The sequence below is a fragment of the Ranitomeya imitator genome, chromosome 2, assembly GCF_032444005.1.
Source record: "Ranitomeya imitator isolate aRanImi1 chromosome 2, aRanImi1.pri, whole genome shotgun sequence".
Taxonomy (NCBI): Eukaryota; Metazoa; Chordata; class Amphibia; order Anura; family Dendrobatidae; genus Ranitomeya; species Ranitomeya imitator.
The window spans coordinates 264,608,513-264,624,675 of record NC_091283.1 but is presented as its reverse complement, the minus strand read 5'-3'; the positions used below and the strand labels follow the sequence as shown (position 1 = coordinate 264,624,675).

The 16,163-nt window shown below is 48.1% G+C and overlaps 1 protein-coding gene across 1 annotated transcript in view; it reads left to right on the top strand.

Moving 5' to 3' along the window:
- The first annotated feature begins 12,588 nt into the window (after positions 1–12,588).
- The window catches only part of LOC138663032 (oocyte zinc finger protein XlCOF8.4-like), a 42,156-nt gene continuing 38,581 nt past the window's right edge, over positions 12,589–16,163 (top strand). The window contains exons 1-5 of the mRNA XM_069749088.1: positions 12,589–12,734; positions 12,864–13,043; positions 13,126–13,249; positions 13,333–13,430; positions 13,629–13,719. Coding sequence (XP_069605189.1) covers positions 12,657–12,734; positions 12,864–13,043; positions 13,126–13,249; positions 13,333–13,430; positions 13,629–13,719 — 571 coding nt within the window. The 5' untranslated portion in view covers positions 12,589–12,656. The remainder of the gene's footprint in view (positions 12,735–12,863; positions 13,044–13,125; positions 13,250–13,332; positions 13,431–13,628; positions 13,720–16,163) is intronic.

Genomic DNA, 16,163 nt, shown 5'->3' with positions numbered 1-16,163 from the left:
GCCTCCCCTCTAACACTCTTGCACCCCTCCAATCTATTCTAAACTCTGCTGCCCGACTAATCCACCTGTCCCCCCGCTATTCCCCGGCCTCTCCCCTCTGTCAATCCCTGCACTGGCTCCCCATCACCCAGAGACTCCAGTACAAAAGCCTAACCATGACATATAAAGCCATCCACAACCTGTCTCCTCCATACATCTGTGACCTCGTCTCCCGGTACTTTCCTGCACGCAACCTCCGATCCTCACAAGATCTCCTTCTCTACTCCCCTATTATCTCCTCTTCCCACAATCGCATACAAGATTTCTCTCGTGCATCCCCCCTACTCTGGAATGCTCTACCACAACATATCAGACTCTCGCCTACCATCGAAACCTTCAAAAAGAACCTGAAGACCCACCTCTTCCGACAAGCCTACAACCTGCAGTAACCACCGATTGACCAAACCGCTGCACGGCCAGCTCTACCCTCACCTACTGTATCCTCACCCATCCCTTGTAGATTGTGAGCCCTCGCGGGCAGGGTCCTCTCTCCTCCTGTACCAGTTGTGACTTGTATTTTTCAAGATTATTGTACTTGTTTTATTATGTATACCCCTCCTCACATGTAAAGCGCCATGGAATAAATGGCGCTATAATAATAAATAATAATAATAATAATAACCTCTGTCCGAGACGATGTTCTCCGGAATGCCATGCAAACGAACCACATGCTGGAAAAACAATGGCACCAAATCAGAGGAGGAAGGCAATTTAGACAAGGGTACCAAATGGACTATCTTAGAGAAGCGATCACAAACCACCCAAATGACCGACATCCTTTGAGAGACAGGGAGATCTGAAATAAAATCCATGGAAATATGCATCCAGGGCCTCTTCGGGACCGGCAAGGGCAAAAGCAACCCACTGGCACGAGAACAGCAGGGCTTAGCCCGAGCACAAGTCCCACAGGACTGCACAAAAGAACGCACATCCCGTGACAAAGAAGGCCACCAAAAGGATCTAGCCACAAAATCTCTGGTACCAAAGATTCCAGGATGACCAGCCAACACCCAACAATGAACCTCAGAGATAACTCTACTAGTCCATCTATCAGGGACAAACAGTTTCTCCGCTGGACAACGGTCAGGTCTATCAGCCTAAAACTTCTGCAGCACCCGCCGCAAATCAGGAGAGATGGCAGACAAAATTACTCCCTCTTTGAGAATACCCGCTGGCTCAGGAACACCCGGAGAGTCAGGTACAAAACTCCTTGGCAGGGCATCAGCCTTCACATTCTTAGAGCCCGGAAGGTACGAAACCACAAAATCAAAACGGGAGAAAAACAGCGACCATCGAGCCTGTCCAGGATTCAACCGTTTGGCAGACTCGAGATAAGTCAAATTCTTGTGATCCATCAAAACCACCACGCGATGCTTGGCTCCTTCAAGCCAATGTCTCCACTCCTCGAATGCCCACTTCATAGCCAACAACTCTCGATTGCCAACATCAGAATTGCGCTCAGCAGGCGAGAACTTCCTAGAAAAGAAGGCACACGGTTTCATCACCGAGCCATCAGAACTTCTTTGCGACAAAACAGCCCCTGCTCCAATCTCAGAAGCATCAACCTTGACCTGAAACGGGAGCGAAACATCTAGCTGGCATAACACAGGGGCAGAAGAAAAACGACGCTTCAACTCCTGAAAAGCCTCTACAGCCGCAGAGGACCAATTGACCACATCAGCACCTTTCTTGGTCAAATCAGTCAACGGTTTAGCCACACTAGAAAAATTAGCGATGAAGCGACGGTAAAAATTAGCAAAGCCCAGGAATCTGCAGGCTCTTCAGAGATGTTGGCTGAGTCCAATCATAAATGGCCTGAACTTTAACAGGGTCCATCTCGATAGTAGAAGGGGAAAAAATGAAACCCAAAAATGAAACCTTCTGAACTCCAAAGAGACACTTTGACCCCTTCACAAACAAGGAATTCGCACGAAGGACCTGGAACACCATTCTGACCTGCTCTACATGAGACTCCCAATCATCCGAAAAGACCAAAATATCATCCAAATATACAATCATGAATCTATCCAGGTACTCTCGGAAGATGTCATGCATAAAGGACTGAAATACAGATGGAGCATTAGAAAGCCCAAATGGCATAACCAGGTACTCAAAATGGCCCTCGGGCGTATTAAATGCTGTTTTCCATTCATCGCCCTGTTTAATTCGCACAAGATTATACGCTCCTCGAAGATCTATCTTGGTGAACCAACTAGCCCCCTTAATCCGAGCAAACAAATCAGACAGCAGCGGCAAAGGGTACTGAAATTTGACTGTGATCTTATTAAGAAGGCGGTAATCAATACAAGGTCTCAAAGAACCATCCTTCTTGGCCACAAAAAAGAACCCTGCTCCCAACGGTGATGACGACGGGCGAATATGACCTTTCTCCAAGGATTCCTTTATATAACTCCATATAGCGGCGTGCTCTGGCACAGATAAATTGAACAGTCGGCCCTTAGGAAACTTACTACCAGGAATCAAATTAATAGCACAATCGCAATCCCTATGAGGAGGTAGGGCACTGGATTTGGGCTCATCAAATACATCCCGGTAATCCGACAAAAATTCAGGGACTTCAGAAGGAGTGGAAGGCGAAATTGACAGCAATGGAACATCACCATGTACCCCTTGACAACCCCAGCTGGACACAGACATAGATTTCCAATCCAATACTGGATTATGGACCTGTAGCCATGGCAACCCCAAAACAACCACATCATGCAGATTATGCAACACCAAAAAGCGAATATCCTCCTGATGTGCAGGAGCCATGCACATGGTCAATTGAGTCCAGTACTGAGGCTTATTCTTGGCCAAAGGTGTAGCATCAATTCCTCTCAATGGAATAGGATACTGCAAGGGCTCCAAGAAAAAACCACAGCGCCTGGCAAACTCCAAGTCCATCAAATTCAGGGCAGCGCCTGAATCCACAAATGCCATAACCGAATAGGACGACAAAGAGCAAATCAGAGTAACAGACAAAAGAAATTTAGACTGTACCGTACCAATGGTGGCAGACCTAGCGAACCGCTTAGTGCGCTTAGGACACTCGGAGATAGCATGAGTGGAATCACCACAGTAAAAACACAGCCCATTCCGACGTCTGTGTTCTTGCCGTTCAGCTCTGGTCAAAGTCCTATCACATTGCATAGGCTCAGGCCTATGCTCAGAGAGTACCGCCAAATGGTGCACAGCTTTGCGCTCCCGCAAGCGCCGATCGATCTGAATAGCCAAGGACATAGACTCATTCAGACCAGCAGGCGTAGGAAATCCCACCATGACATCCTTAAGGGCTTCAGAAAGACCCTTTCTGAAAACTGCCGCCAGGGCACACTCATTCCACTGAGTAAGCACAGACCACTTTCTAAACTTCTGACAATATACCTCCGCTTCATCCTGACCCTGACACAAAGCCAGCAAGATTTTCTCTGCCTGATCCACTGAATTTGGTTCATCATATTGCAATCCAAGCGCCAGAAAAAACGCATCTACATCACGTTATGCAGGATCTCCTGGCGCAAGGGAAAATGCCCAGTCTTGAGGGTCACCACGCAACAAAGAAATAATGATTTTTACTTGTTGAACGGGGTCACCAGAGGAGCGGGGTTTCAAAGCAAGAAACAGTTTACAATTATTTTTGAAATTCAGGAACTTAGATCTATCCCCAGAAAACAAATCAGGAATTGGAATTCTAGGCTCTAACATAGGATTCTGAACCACAAAATCTTGAATGTTTTGTACCCTTGCAGTGAGATGATCCACACAAGAGGACAGACCTTGAATGTCCATATCTACACCTGTGTCCTGAACCACCCAGAGGTTAAGGGGAAAAGAAAGACAAAACACACTGCAGAGAAAAAAAAATGGTCTCAGAACTTCTCTTATCCCTCTATTGAGATGCTTTAATACTTTGGGCCAGCTGTACTGTTATGGACCTGGTGGTTAGGAGCACCTGGAACGACCTGATGGTTAAACTGACACAGAACAAGCTCTGGGATGTGGGAGCTCTGCTGACCACAACCCCTAATCCTATCACACACACTAGAAATAGCCGTGGAGCGTACCTAACAGGCCTAGACGCCTCTTCACAGCCTAAGAGCTAACTAGCCCTAGAGAAAGAAAATAAAGCCTACCTTGCCTCAGAGAAATTCCCCAAAGGAAAAGGCAGCCCCCCACATATATTGACTGTGAGTTAAGATGAAAGTCACAAACACAGGAATGAAACAAGTTTCAGCAAAGGGAGGCCAGACTAACTAAACAGACTGAGGATAGGAAAGGTATCTTTGAATCAGCACAAAAAACTACAAAAAACCACGCAGAGTGTGCAAAAAGACCTCCGCACCGACTCACGGTGCGGAGGTGCCACTCTGCATCCCAGAGCTTCCAGCTAGCACGGCAAAATCATGATAGCAAGCTGGACAAGAAAACAAAGAACAAATAATAAACTAGCAGGGACTTAGCTTCTGCTGGAGTAGACAGGTCACCCGTAAGATCCAAGAGCGAACTGAACCAGTACCAGAACATTTCAAAAACCTGACCTGCACATCCAAACATAGACTCAGTGTGAACAGGTGCTGAACCTAGAGTCGCCATTAAATAAGGCAGCACACTGCAGCGCTAGAACAGTACAAGAACATTGACAGCTGGCATGGAGTAACGATCTGAGTGAAGTTAAATAGAGCAGCCAGCCAAAGAATAAACTACGTCACCTGTGGAAGGAACCTCAGAAGCAGCAGCTCCACTCACAGCCACCAGAGGGAGTCCATGGACAGAACTCGCCGAAGTACCATTCATGACCACAGGAGGGAGTTCGATAACAGAATTCACAACAAGTCCCGTGCCCATATACCCATCACACATCCTCCATCCCATAGTCCCATGCCCATATAGCCATCACACACATCCTGCATCCCATCGTCCCTAGGAGGGTGGCGCTGAGCAGGGAGTTCCTGGAGATGTGCTGTTATGTAACCTGGCAGTGCGGCTCTGTGTGCGGCCGCTGATGATGCAATTTTCTACGCCGGTAACAATAGAGCACGGCAGTAATAGAGGAGGGGGGATTCATTTCTGTCATGTGCTCTCTGCTCCTTTCTGGGGGGCAGAAAATGGCTGGAGCTTATGTTCCCAGGGATGCGAGATTTCTCCCACCCGGTCAGTGTCTGCTGAGGTGTTGTGGAGTGGGAAAACTGAATCAAATATAGAATCACTGCACTCAGTAGAAAGGTATGCTTTCAAGTGAATGAATTTTATTTACGGTGATAGGTGAAGCGACAGTTGACGTTTCGGCCGAACCCCGGCTTTTATCATATAGTCGCCTTTGAGGTCAACGAGAGGATATTGGCACCGTTTTTGGAATTTTTCAAATTGAAGACATATATCCAGTTTGGTGGATGATCCAGAAGGGGTTTGCAGCAAGCCAGGGGAACGCTATCCTGACCGTGACAACTGGGAGGTATTGGTGGCGCAGTGGTCATGCGGGACACACACTGCACCAGCACGCCTGTGCTCCCGCATAACGTAATATATACAATAATAGTGGTCCACGGCAATGAGGCCTTGAACTTTGCCCCATTCCTATAAGATGTTTTAGATAGTAATATTTTTACATGGCCCCTCCTTTTTTGTGGAGTTCTCCTCTATGTATGTTGTTTTGTTTCTTTTTATAATTTATTTTCTTTGTATTTTTTTAATTTAGTGTGCATCATAATTGGACCTATTATCCTTCCTTTTCCTGAGGTGGATCCAAGAATGGGGCAAAAGAACGTTGGGATACTGCCACACTATTGAATTGCCGTGGACCACTATTATTGTATATATTACGTTATAACGGCTGTTATTCTTTTTGTGTGCCACAACGTTAGATATTGCCACCCTCTTATAACTGTCGTTCTTAATCCATGTGCCTATTGGGTTTCATCTTCCCTTGCTATTATGCTGTGTTTAGAAGCTGCGTGCTGTTGTCAAAACTAGCTGTGGTGCGCGTGCGCCGGTTTGCTCCGCCCCTCTGTGCCTTCTGGGTCCGGCCGGTGTGCGTCCGCGGCGGGTGACTGGGTTGCTATGGTTTCCATGCACCCACTCACCTGTCCGCTGACGTGAGCCGGGCTTGGGGGGTGGCGTGGGGATGGGCCACTGGCGCATGCGCCGCTATACACATCGCTACACAGCATGCGGTCAAATGACCATCATGTGACCCAGGAAGTGATGTCCTGGCTGTAGAAACAAGGCACTCCCCTTGATAAAGCCAAGTATAGGAGCGGCGAAACGCACGTCGGGGGTTGCGCCCAATCAAGGGACCCCTATTACATGGTAAGATCCGGGTATGTTCTGTGTCTGGAGGGAGACTTTTATGCCGGCTGGCTATTTACTACTATTCTCTCCTGAGACATTTCTCACATCTCAGCCTCACTATGGTTCATGATAGTCTGATCTGGAGCAACATAGCTATCCTAGTTTCAGGGACACATACTATTAATACGGGTGGATCTGACATTATTGTCCTGTTGTGAGGTGGTGTGGGCAGGGCCGCCATCAGGGCATTACAGCCGTGACTGGTGTATGGGGCCCGGTGAGCAGAGGGGGCCCGCATCGGGCAGTAAAGTTGGACACAGGGGGGGCAGAAAGCTGGACAAAAAGGGGGCAGTAAAGCTGGACACAGAGGGGGCAGTAAAGCTGGACACGGGGGGGGGGCCGAAAGCTGGACACAGAGGGGGCAGTAAAGCTGGACACGGGGGGCAGAAAGCTGGACACAGAGGGGGCAGTAAAGCTGGACACGGGGGGGCAGTAAAGCTGGACACGGGGGGCAGAAAGCTGGACACGGGGGGCAGAAAGCTGGACACAGGGGGGGCAGAAAGCTGGACACGGGGTCAGAAAGCTGGACACAGAGGGGGCAGAGTGCTGGACAGAGATGGGGCAGAGTGCTGGACAGAGATGGGGCAGAGTGCTGGACAGAGATGGGGCAGAGTGCTGGACAGAGATGGGGCAGAGTGCTGGACAGAGATGGGGCAGAGTGCTGGACAGAGATGGGGCAGAGTGCTGGACAGAGATGGGGCAGAGTGCTGGACAGAGATGGGGCAGAGTGCTGGACAGAGATGGGGCAGAGTGCTGGACAGAGATGGGGCAGAGTGCTGGACAGAGATGGGGCAGAGTGCTGGACAGAGATGGGGCAGAGTGCTGGACAGAGATGGGGCAGAGTGCTGGACAGAGATGGGGCAGGATTGGACACAGATGGGGCAGAGTGCTGGACACAGATGGGACAGGATTGGACACAGATGGGGCAGAGTGCTGGACAGAGATGGGGCAGAGTGCTGGACAGAGATGGGGCAGAGTGCTGGACAGAGATGGGGCAGAGTGCTGGACAGAGATGGGGCAGAGTGCTGGACAGAGATGGGGCAGAGTGCTGGACAGAGATGGGGCAGAGTGCTGGACAGAGATGGGGCAGAGTGCTGGACAGAGATGGGGCAGGATTGGAAACAGATGGGGCAAGATTGGAGACAAATGGGGCAGGATGGAGAGATCATATGGGGCAGAATGGATACTCATGAGGGCAGGATGGGAGAACATATGGCTGGAGCCTGGAATGAGACACACGGGGGCTAGGATGGCGAATATTATCATAGGGGCTAATTAAGGTATATTATTATTGCAGTGATGTATTTATTTTATTTTTTGAGTATACTGTTTTAAATGGGGGGGGGGGGGGTCCTGTTACTGTGTAGAGTGATACTATGTTGCCTTCTTCATGTGGTGTAATGTAGAAGTTGGGAAAATTAGGTAATGTGTTCTACAAGCGGATTTCGAGATAACTGTTTTAATTCCTGCAGAGACGAGTCCTGGCTGGATGAAGTGATGGCGGTCTCTGCTGGATGAAAGACGAAGGACTTCACCTAGAGACGTCACTGGTGAGTCAGTGTTACCTATACACTGACACTATACACTGTATACTATATACAGAGGTCCTGTGTACAATGTCACCAGTGATCACTGTGTTACCTATACATTATATACAGAGCTCCTGTGTGTAATGTCACCGGTGATCACTGTATTACCTGTACACAGACACTGCTTACTAATTAGAGATCTCCTGTGCATAATGGCACTGATGGTGATAGTATTGTGGTTTTTTTTTATTACTGATCAGTATTGTATTCAGTCATTTGTGGTAATATGCGGTCTGGTCATGGTGTAGCGGTATTTGTTCCATGTATTTTATATTATTCGATCACTGTGGTGGTAATATGTCATCTGGTCATAGTGCTGTGGTATTTGTTCCTTGTATGTAGTATTATAGGTCATTTTAAAAATTGAAAAATAAATAAAAATATACCTAAATTGTATTGCATATTTTAACAAATATTTAGTAGGTTACAGTAGAGTAGGGCCCGGCCAAAAGTGTCTACCGTGTTATGGTGGCGGCTTAAAAAATCTTTTGGCCAAAACAAAAGCTGCCGGCTATATGTGTGATCTGGTGATGGGAACTGTCAATGTGTGATAGGTGAGAAGTGGAGATTTTCCAAGAGAGAGCGGTGGGACTGTGGACAGTTCGTGGGGTGGAGCCTGGAGGCGGGGCTGGGGTGGAGCCTGTGCGGAGTTTCAAGGGGGCCCCAAAAATTTTGCCAGTATGGGGCCCCAAAATTTCTAGTGGCAGCTCTGGGTGTGGGAGCCACGGATCTTCTTTTGTCTGCATCAATTTATAATAACATGGCACAACTGTTATATTTAATGCCATATATATACTATATGAATTGATGTTATTTTTGTCTGGGTTTTCCCAGTGTTTTCTATTGGTGTCTTTTAGTGTGTAGTTTTTAATGTTTTTCCCTACAATAAAATTTATATTTTCCTATATACTCCTGTGGTTCTCCTGTGTTTATATAGGATTTATTAGTAGATGTAAAGAAGGAAGCTAAATACTGTAAAATATTATTATTTTTATTATTATTTATTTATATAGCACCATTAATTCCATGGTGCTGTACATGAGAAAGGGGTTACATAGAGAGTTATAGATATCGTTTACAGTAGACAAATTTACAGTGACAGGCTGGTACATAGGGGAGAGGACCCTGTCCTTGCGGACTTACATTCTATGGGATAGTGGGGAAGAGGCAGAAGGTAGGGGCGAGGCAGCGGCTCTGGTGATGGCGAGGCAGCAGAATGGTTATTGCAGGCTGTAGGCTTTCTTGAAGAGATGGGTTTTCAGGTTCCGTCTGAAGGAGCCGAGGGTGGTGGATAATCGGACGTGTTGAGGCGTGGAATTCCAGAGGATGGGAGATATTCGGGAGAAATCTTGGAGGCGGTTGTGTGAGGAACGAATAAGTGTGGAGGAGAGTAGGAGGTCTTGGGAGGATCGGAGATTACGTGAGGGAAGATATTGGGAGATTAGTTCAGAGATATAGGGAGGGGACAGGTTGTGGATGGCTTTGTAGATCAGTGTTAGTAGTTTGAACAGGATTCGTTGGGGAATTGGGAGCCAGTGGAGGGATTTGCAGAGGGGAGAAGCAGGGGAGTAGCGAGGAGAGAGGTGGATTAGCCGGGCAGCAGAGTTGAGAACAGACTGGAGTGGTGCAAGAGAGTTAGCGGGGAGGCCACAGAGGAGGGTGTTGCAGTAGTCGAGGTGGGAGATGATGAGGGCATGCACAAGAGTTTTGGTAGATTGTGGGCTGAGGAAGGAACGGATTCTGGCAATATTTTTGAGTTGGAGACGACAGAAGGTGGCAAGAGTTTGGACGTGCGGTTTAAAGGACAGGGCAGAGTCGAGAGTTTCCCCGAGGCAGCGGATTTCAGGTGCGGGAGAGAGCGTGATGCCGTTTACCATAATAGATAGGTCAGGTAGGGGGGATACGTGAGATGGGGGAAAGATGATGAGTTCGGTTTTATCTGCATTGAGTTTTAGGAAGCGAGAGGTGAAGGAGGAGGATATGGCTGACAGACACTTCGGGATTCTGGACAGCAGAGAGGTGACATCTGGGCCAGAGAGGCAGATCTGAGTGTCGCCGCATACGGGAGGTACTGGAAGCCGTGGGACTTTAAGAGTTGTCCTAGGCCAAGAGTATAGATGGGGAAAAAAGCAGGGGCCCTAGGACAAAGCCTGGAGGGACTCCAACAGAGAGAGGGCGGGATGAGGAGGTGGAGTAGGAGTGGGAAACGCTAAATGTGCAGTCGGAAAGGTATGAGGCAATCCAGGACAGGGCAAGGTCTTTGATGCTAAGGGAAGAAAGAATCTGTAGCAGTAGGCAATGATCGACTGTTGAAAGCAGAGGACAGGTCAAGAAGGAGGAGGATGGAGAACTGTCTGTTAGCTTTGGCTGTAAGTCATTAGTAATTTTTGTCAGGGCAGTTTCGGTGGAGTGGTGGGGGCGGAAGCCAGATTGGAGGTTGTCAAGGAGAAAGTTAGATGAGAGGTGGGAGGAAATTTGAGCATGGACATGCTGCTCAAGGAGTTTTGAAGCAAACGGGAGCAGTGATATGGGGCGGTAGCTGGGCATAGCAGTTGGGTCAAGGTTAGTTTTTTTGAGGATGGGTGTGATGGTGGCATGTTTACAGGCCGAGGGGAAGGTACCAGAATATAGCGATAGGTTGAAGAGATGGGTAAGGGCTGGAATGAGCATGTTAGTGAGGTTGGGGAGCAGGTGGGAGGTGATGGGGTCAAGTGCACAGGTGGTGAGGTGCGATTTGGAAAAGAGGCGATTAAGCTCTCCTTCAGTGATGTTGGAGAGGGAGATTATTAGGGAAGGGCAGAGGTCTGGTATATGGAGTGGTTGGGGTGATGGAACAGTAAAGGTTTGCCTTGTTTGGTCGATCTTGTTTTTGAAGTACGTGGCAAAGTCCTCAGAAGAGATGAGGGGAGTTGGAGGTGGCAGTGGTGGGCGGAGGAGGGAGGTAAATGTGCTGTATAGTTGTTTTGGGTTGTAGGTTAGTGAAGATACAAGGTTAGTGAAATAAGTCTGTTTAGCGGAGGTGAGGGCTAATTTGAAGTCAAATGTAGCTTGTTTGAAAGCAGTGATGTCATCTGGCAGGCGTGTTTTCTTCCAACGCTGCTCCGCAACCCTGTATACTTGTCGAAGTTTTTTTGTGAGATTGTTATGCCAAGGTTGCCTATTGGTTCGTCGCACTGTGCCATGCATGAGAGGGGCGACTGAGTCTATGGCTGATGAGAGGGTGGAGTTATAGAAAGCGGTGGCGCTGTCTGTGTCGAGGAGAGAAGATATGGAGGACAGGGGTAGGAGAAAGTCTGAGAGTCTGTGAATGTCTAGATGTGCGAGGTTTCTGCAAGGATGTGGTAATGGCTGGACATGGGGGACAGGTGAGGAGGACAAGGATGAGAAGGTGAGTAGATGGTGGTCAGATAGGGGGAAGGGAGAAGTTGTGAGATTAGATAAGGAACAGAGGTGGGTGAAGATGAGGTCTAGTGTATGTCCGTCTGTGTGGGTGGCTGTGGAGGACCACTGAGTGAGACCAAAGGATGAAGTTAGGGCCAGTAGCTTGGAGGCTGCTGGCTGGTGGGTGTCAGTAGGTATATTAAAGTCACCCATGATGATGGTGGGGATGTCAGCAGAGAGAAAGTGAAGGAGCCAGGTGGAGAATTGGTCGATGAAGGCAGTGGCTGAGCCCGGTGGTCGGTATATGACAGCCATTTGGAGATTGGAGGGAGAGTAGATATGGACAGAGTGAACCTCGAAAGAAGGGAGGATAAAGGAGGATGGCGGTTGGATAGGGTTGAAGGAACAGTTTTTAGAAAGAAGGATACCCACTCCTCCACCATGTCTGTTGCCAGAGCGAGGAGTGTGGGTAAATTGGAGGCCACCGTAGCTCAGTGCTGCAGGCGAGGCCGTGTCAGGGGGCGTCAGCCAGGTCTCAGTGAGGGCCAGGAAGGAAAGGTTTCGGGAAGTAAAGAGATTGTGGATCACATGGAGCTTGTTGCATATAGAGCGGGCATTCCAAAGTGCCCCAGAGAGAGGAAGCAGTGGGGTGGGGGTCAGTGGCACAGATTTTAAGTGTGAGGGGTTGCGATAGTTTCTCATAGTGTGAGAAGGATAGGGGTGAGGATTAGTGATAAATATGGGGCGGGGGGAAAGGGGCAGGGTTGGGGGATGTGTCGCCAGCAGTGAGAATAAGCAGAGAAAGAAGCAGGTGGGTGAAGGAGAGTGATTGGCTTATATTATATTTTGGTGGTAGAGGTCTGAGGTTAGAGAGCAGGTCAGCAGTTAGGAAAGAGGGAGAGAAGTACATGGGATTCAGGGGTGCAGTGGCTATTCCAAAGTAGGAGATCAGACGTACCTGTGAATGAAAGCAGATGGATCAGGGCATGACAGCATGAAGAAGAATATACCATGGGTTATCATTGTGGTATATTTCAGATGATACACTTAAAATATGTCACTTGAAATTATGTCACATCTGACTGAAGTCAGATCTGACCCACACCATGCAACTTATACCATTCAATAATAAATCTCCTCATATGTTTCCCTTATCTCCAGAACAGGTAATTGTATTATTACACAGGTTCTTCTGATGTTACATCGGCTCATCTTCTCATTCAGGTCTCTACAATATCAGATCCTCTCAGTGAAGATCTTCTACAAAAGAAAATTGTCCTCATTCACCCATCAAAGATGGATATGGACAGAGACAAGATGGCGGAGAGGATATTACACCTCACCCTAGAGATCCTCTTCCGGCTTACTGGAGAGGTGAGAGATTCTGATGACGTCACATTACATCATTCTTATCTCTGGAAATAACAGATGGACAGAACTGGAGAGGTGAGGACTCTGGAAATGTCTGTAGTGAGATTTATTAATGTGTCTCTCCATTACCAGGATTACACAGTGTTGAAGAAGACCTCTAGTGATTACTGTCAGGACCCTGTGTCTGAAGGATGGGGAAGACCCCAGAGCCCAATCACGGGGCCTCCACCTCACCCCCTGATCCATGAGGACATCAATGACCAGAAGATCCTAGAACTCATCTACAAGATGATTGAGCTGCTGACTGGAGAGGTGACACTGCTGGGAATGCTGGGACATTATACAGTAACACTATGAAGGGATCGGGGGATGACGGTATCATTGTATGTGTCAGGTTCCTATAAGGTGTCAGGATGTCGCTGTCTATTTTTCCATGGAGGAGTGGGAGTATTTAGAAGGACACGGAGATCTGTACAAGAGGGTCATAATGGAGGTTCCCCAGCCCCTCACATCTCCAGGTAATAGACAGGACTAAATACACACGGCCTATAATTATCTGTATGTAAAGAATGAATTCACTCCCTGTATGTGTTTCCTCCAGATCTATCCAGTAAGAAGACAACACCAGAGAGATGTCCCCGTCCTTTTCTTCCACAGGACTGCAACCAAGAAGATCCCCATGCTCCTCAGGATCATCAGGTAGATGGAGAGAAGGTGTCAGGAGATCTCCCCTATGATGTGTAGACGCCGGTGAAGGTCTTGTGCTCAGTCTTGTTTTATCCACCAGTATTATATGTTTTATACCTGTGTAATGAGAGCGGTGGAGATGGCAGGATTAGAGCTGATCATAGATGTGACTTCTCCATCTATCGGTGACTTTTATAATATTTGTTTCAGGGTGAAGATCTGACCCATATTAATACTACAGAGACATATGTGAGGGGGGATGAGTGGTGTAAAGAGGAGATTCCCACATATGACTACCCAGGTGAGTAGTGACCACTAAATTCAGAGAAGTCACAGATTCTTCTCAGTCACCGGCTGTGGCTGCTTTATCGGTGGTGTATTCCGGCCGTATTACCATGATCACCATTTTACCTCTAGACCACAACATTCTCCTCCACCCAAAACTGTTCAAATAACTTTGGTTATTGAAAGCCCTTTTCTATAGAACTTACAACCTGGTAGATCCACCTACCCCCTGGGTTTAGGAGACGCTGTTACCTGCCCAGATCTGTGAACTATAAAGCCAAATGACAGCGTACGTAGAATGTGCTGACAAGATAGAAAATCACTTGGAGAAAAATATGATGATGGGCTGTAAGAGAAAGCGGAGGGTAATGATGCTGTTGGCTTCCTAGAACCCTGAGATCTTATCGGATGAATCTCCCTTCCCTCACTTCTGTGCTGCTGAATGTGATCATATGGTCCCTACAAGACCAGGTCCAGTCTTTCTGGCCAAACTTCACTTTTATGATCGACAACATTAAGGCTATGTGCACACGTCCGGAATTGCTGCGGACATTTCCATAGCACTTCCGGAACTCCCTGCCGCGGGTATAACGCATGTGGAATTGGCATGCGTTTTCCCTCACTAGAGTTTTGCAAGCATAATTAGCTTGCAGAATGCTAGCGTTTTCCAAGCGATCTGTAGCATCGCTTGGAGAACTGATTGACAGGTTGGTCATAGTGCATATTGTTTGCCAAGCGTGACCAACTTTTTTCTATTGATGCTGCCTATATAGCATCAATAGTAAAAATATCTAATGTTAAAAATGATATAAAAAAAGAAAAAAATGGTTATTCTCACCTTCCGACGGCCCCCGATCTCAGCGGTGCACGCGGTGGCTTCCGTTCCCAGGGATGCTTTGCGCGCAGGACCTTTGTGACGTCACGGTCTCGTGACCGCGACGTTATCCCAGGTTCTTCGCACAAAGCATCCCTGGGAACGGAAGGAGTCGCGTGCACTGCCGAGAGGCGGGAGGACTCTGGGGGCCATCGGAAGGTGAGCATATCAATATTTGTTATTTTAATTCTTCTTTTTACCGTGATATGGTGCCCAGTCCAGGAGACTCTCCTCCACCCTGGGTACCATCCGCACATGATCCGCTTAATTCCCGCATGGTGGGCATAGCCTCATGCGGGAAGTAAGCGGATCAATGCATTCCTATGTGTGCGGAATCCCTGTGATTCCGCGAAATTAATGAACATGCTGCGATTTTTCCGTAATGCGTTTCCGCTCCAAAAAAAAACACAGCATGTGCATGCAAAATGCAGATTGCATTCTATTAATAGCATGCTTAATGTGAGCATTTTTTTGCCGTTTTATCGCGTTTTTATAGCGAAAAAACACGAAAAATCCAGAACATGTGCACACAGCCTAAATGTGCAGTGAGGCCAAGTGTGAATTTCTGGACAATAACAGAGTTTCCCTTTATCCTGACTTTTCAGTTTGTATTAAAACCATCTAACTTCACGGAGGATTGTGATAATCTGCATAAAACACATCACACCGGTGCCATGATATATCTCTGAGCTGTGCGTGGCTGATGGCTATAATATACTGTATTTTTCGCTTTGTAGGATGCACTTTTTCCCCCCAAATTTGGGCAGAAAATGGGGGCTGCGTCTTACAAAGCGGACGTGCCTTACCGATACCATGGGTGTAGGCCGCAGACTGGGAAGAGGGGGTGTCCGGGTGTCTCCAGGTGCTCAGCGGTTGCTGGCCAGTGCTGTGGGTGTCTCTGGTGCCCAGCGGTGCTGCGTGGGTGTCTGGCGCTGCCCAAGGCTCTGCCGACATTTTGTGACAGGCCAGAGCCCCGGTAATTCCACGGTTCCTTGTGCATGTGCGGTGGACTCCAGAAATATGACCGCCGCCGGGGGCAGCTCATGAGCCGATGTGAGCTCGGGACCAAGATCTTGAGAGATGAGATTTCAGCGAACTGTGGAATTACGAGGGCTTTGGCCTGTCGCAAAATGTCGGCAGAGCCCTGGCAGCAACACCCACACAGCACCGCTGGGCACCGGAGACACCCGGCAGCAGCATCGGACATGCACCAGCACAAGACCAGCGCATTGCAGCTTCGGTTGCCCCCTCATCCCAGCCTGCGGCCTGCAGCATCACCCTACTCCTGCGTCTTACAGCAGTGACCCTGGGACCCCGCTTCACCACACCCACCATCCCCGGTAAGCAAGAAGATTCAGAGATTATAGGAAGCACCACTATTTTGTAAAAAATTATTTTTTTCTTATTTTTCTCCGCAAAATTTGGGGTGAGTCTTATAATCCGGATTGTCTTATAATTAGTGATGAGCGAATATACTCGTTACTCGAGATTTTACTCTTTGCCAGGACAGCACCCCTGGAGAGAGGGATCCGCCCCGCAGGAACAGGAAACCTACAGAAAAATAAAAGGGGGCGGTCCGCCTCCTC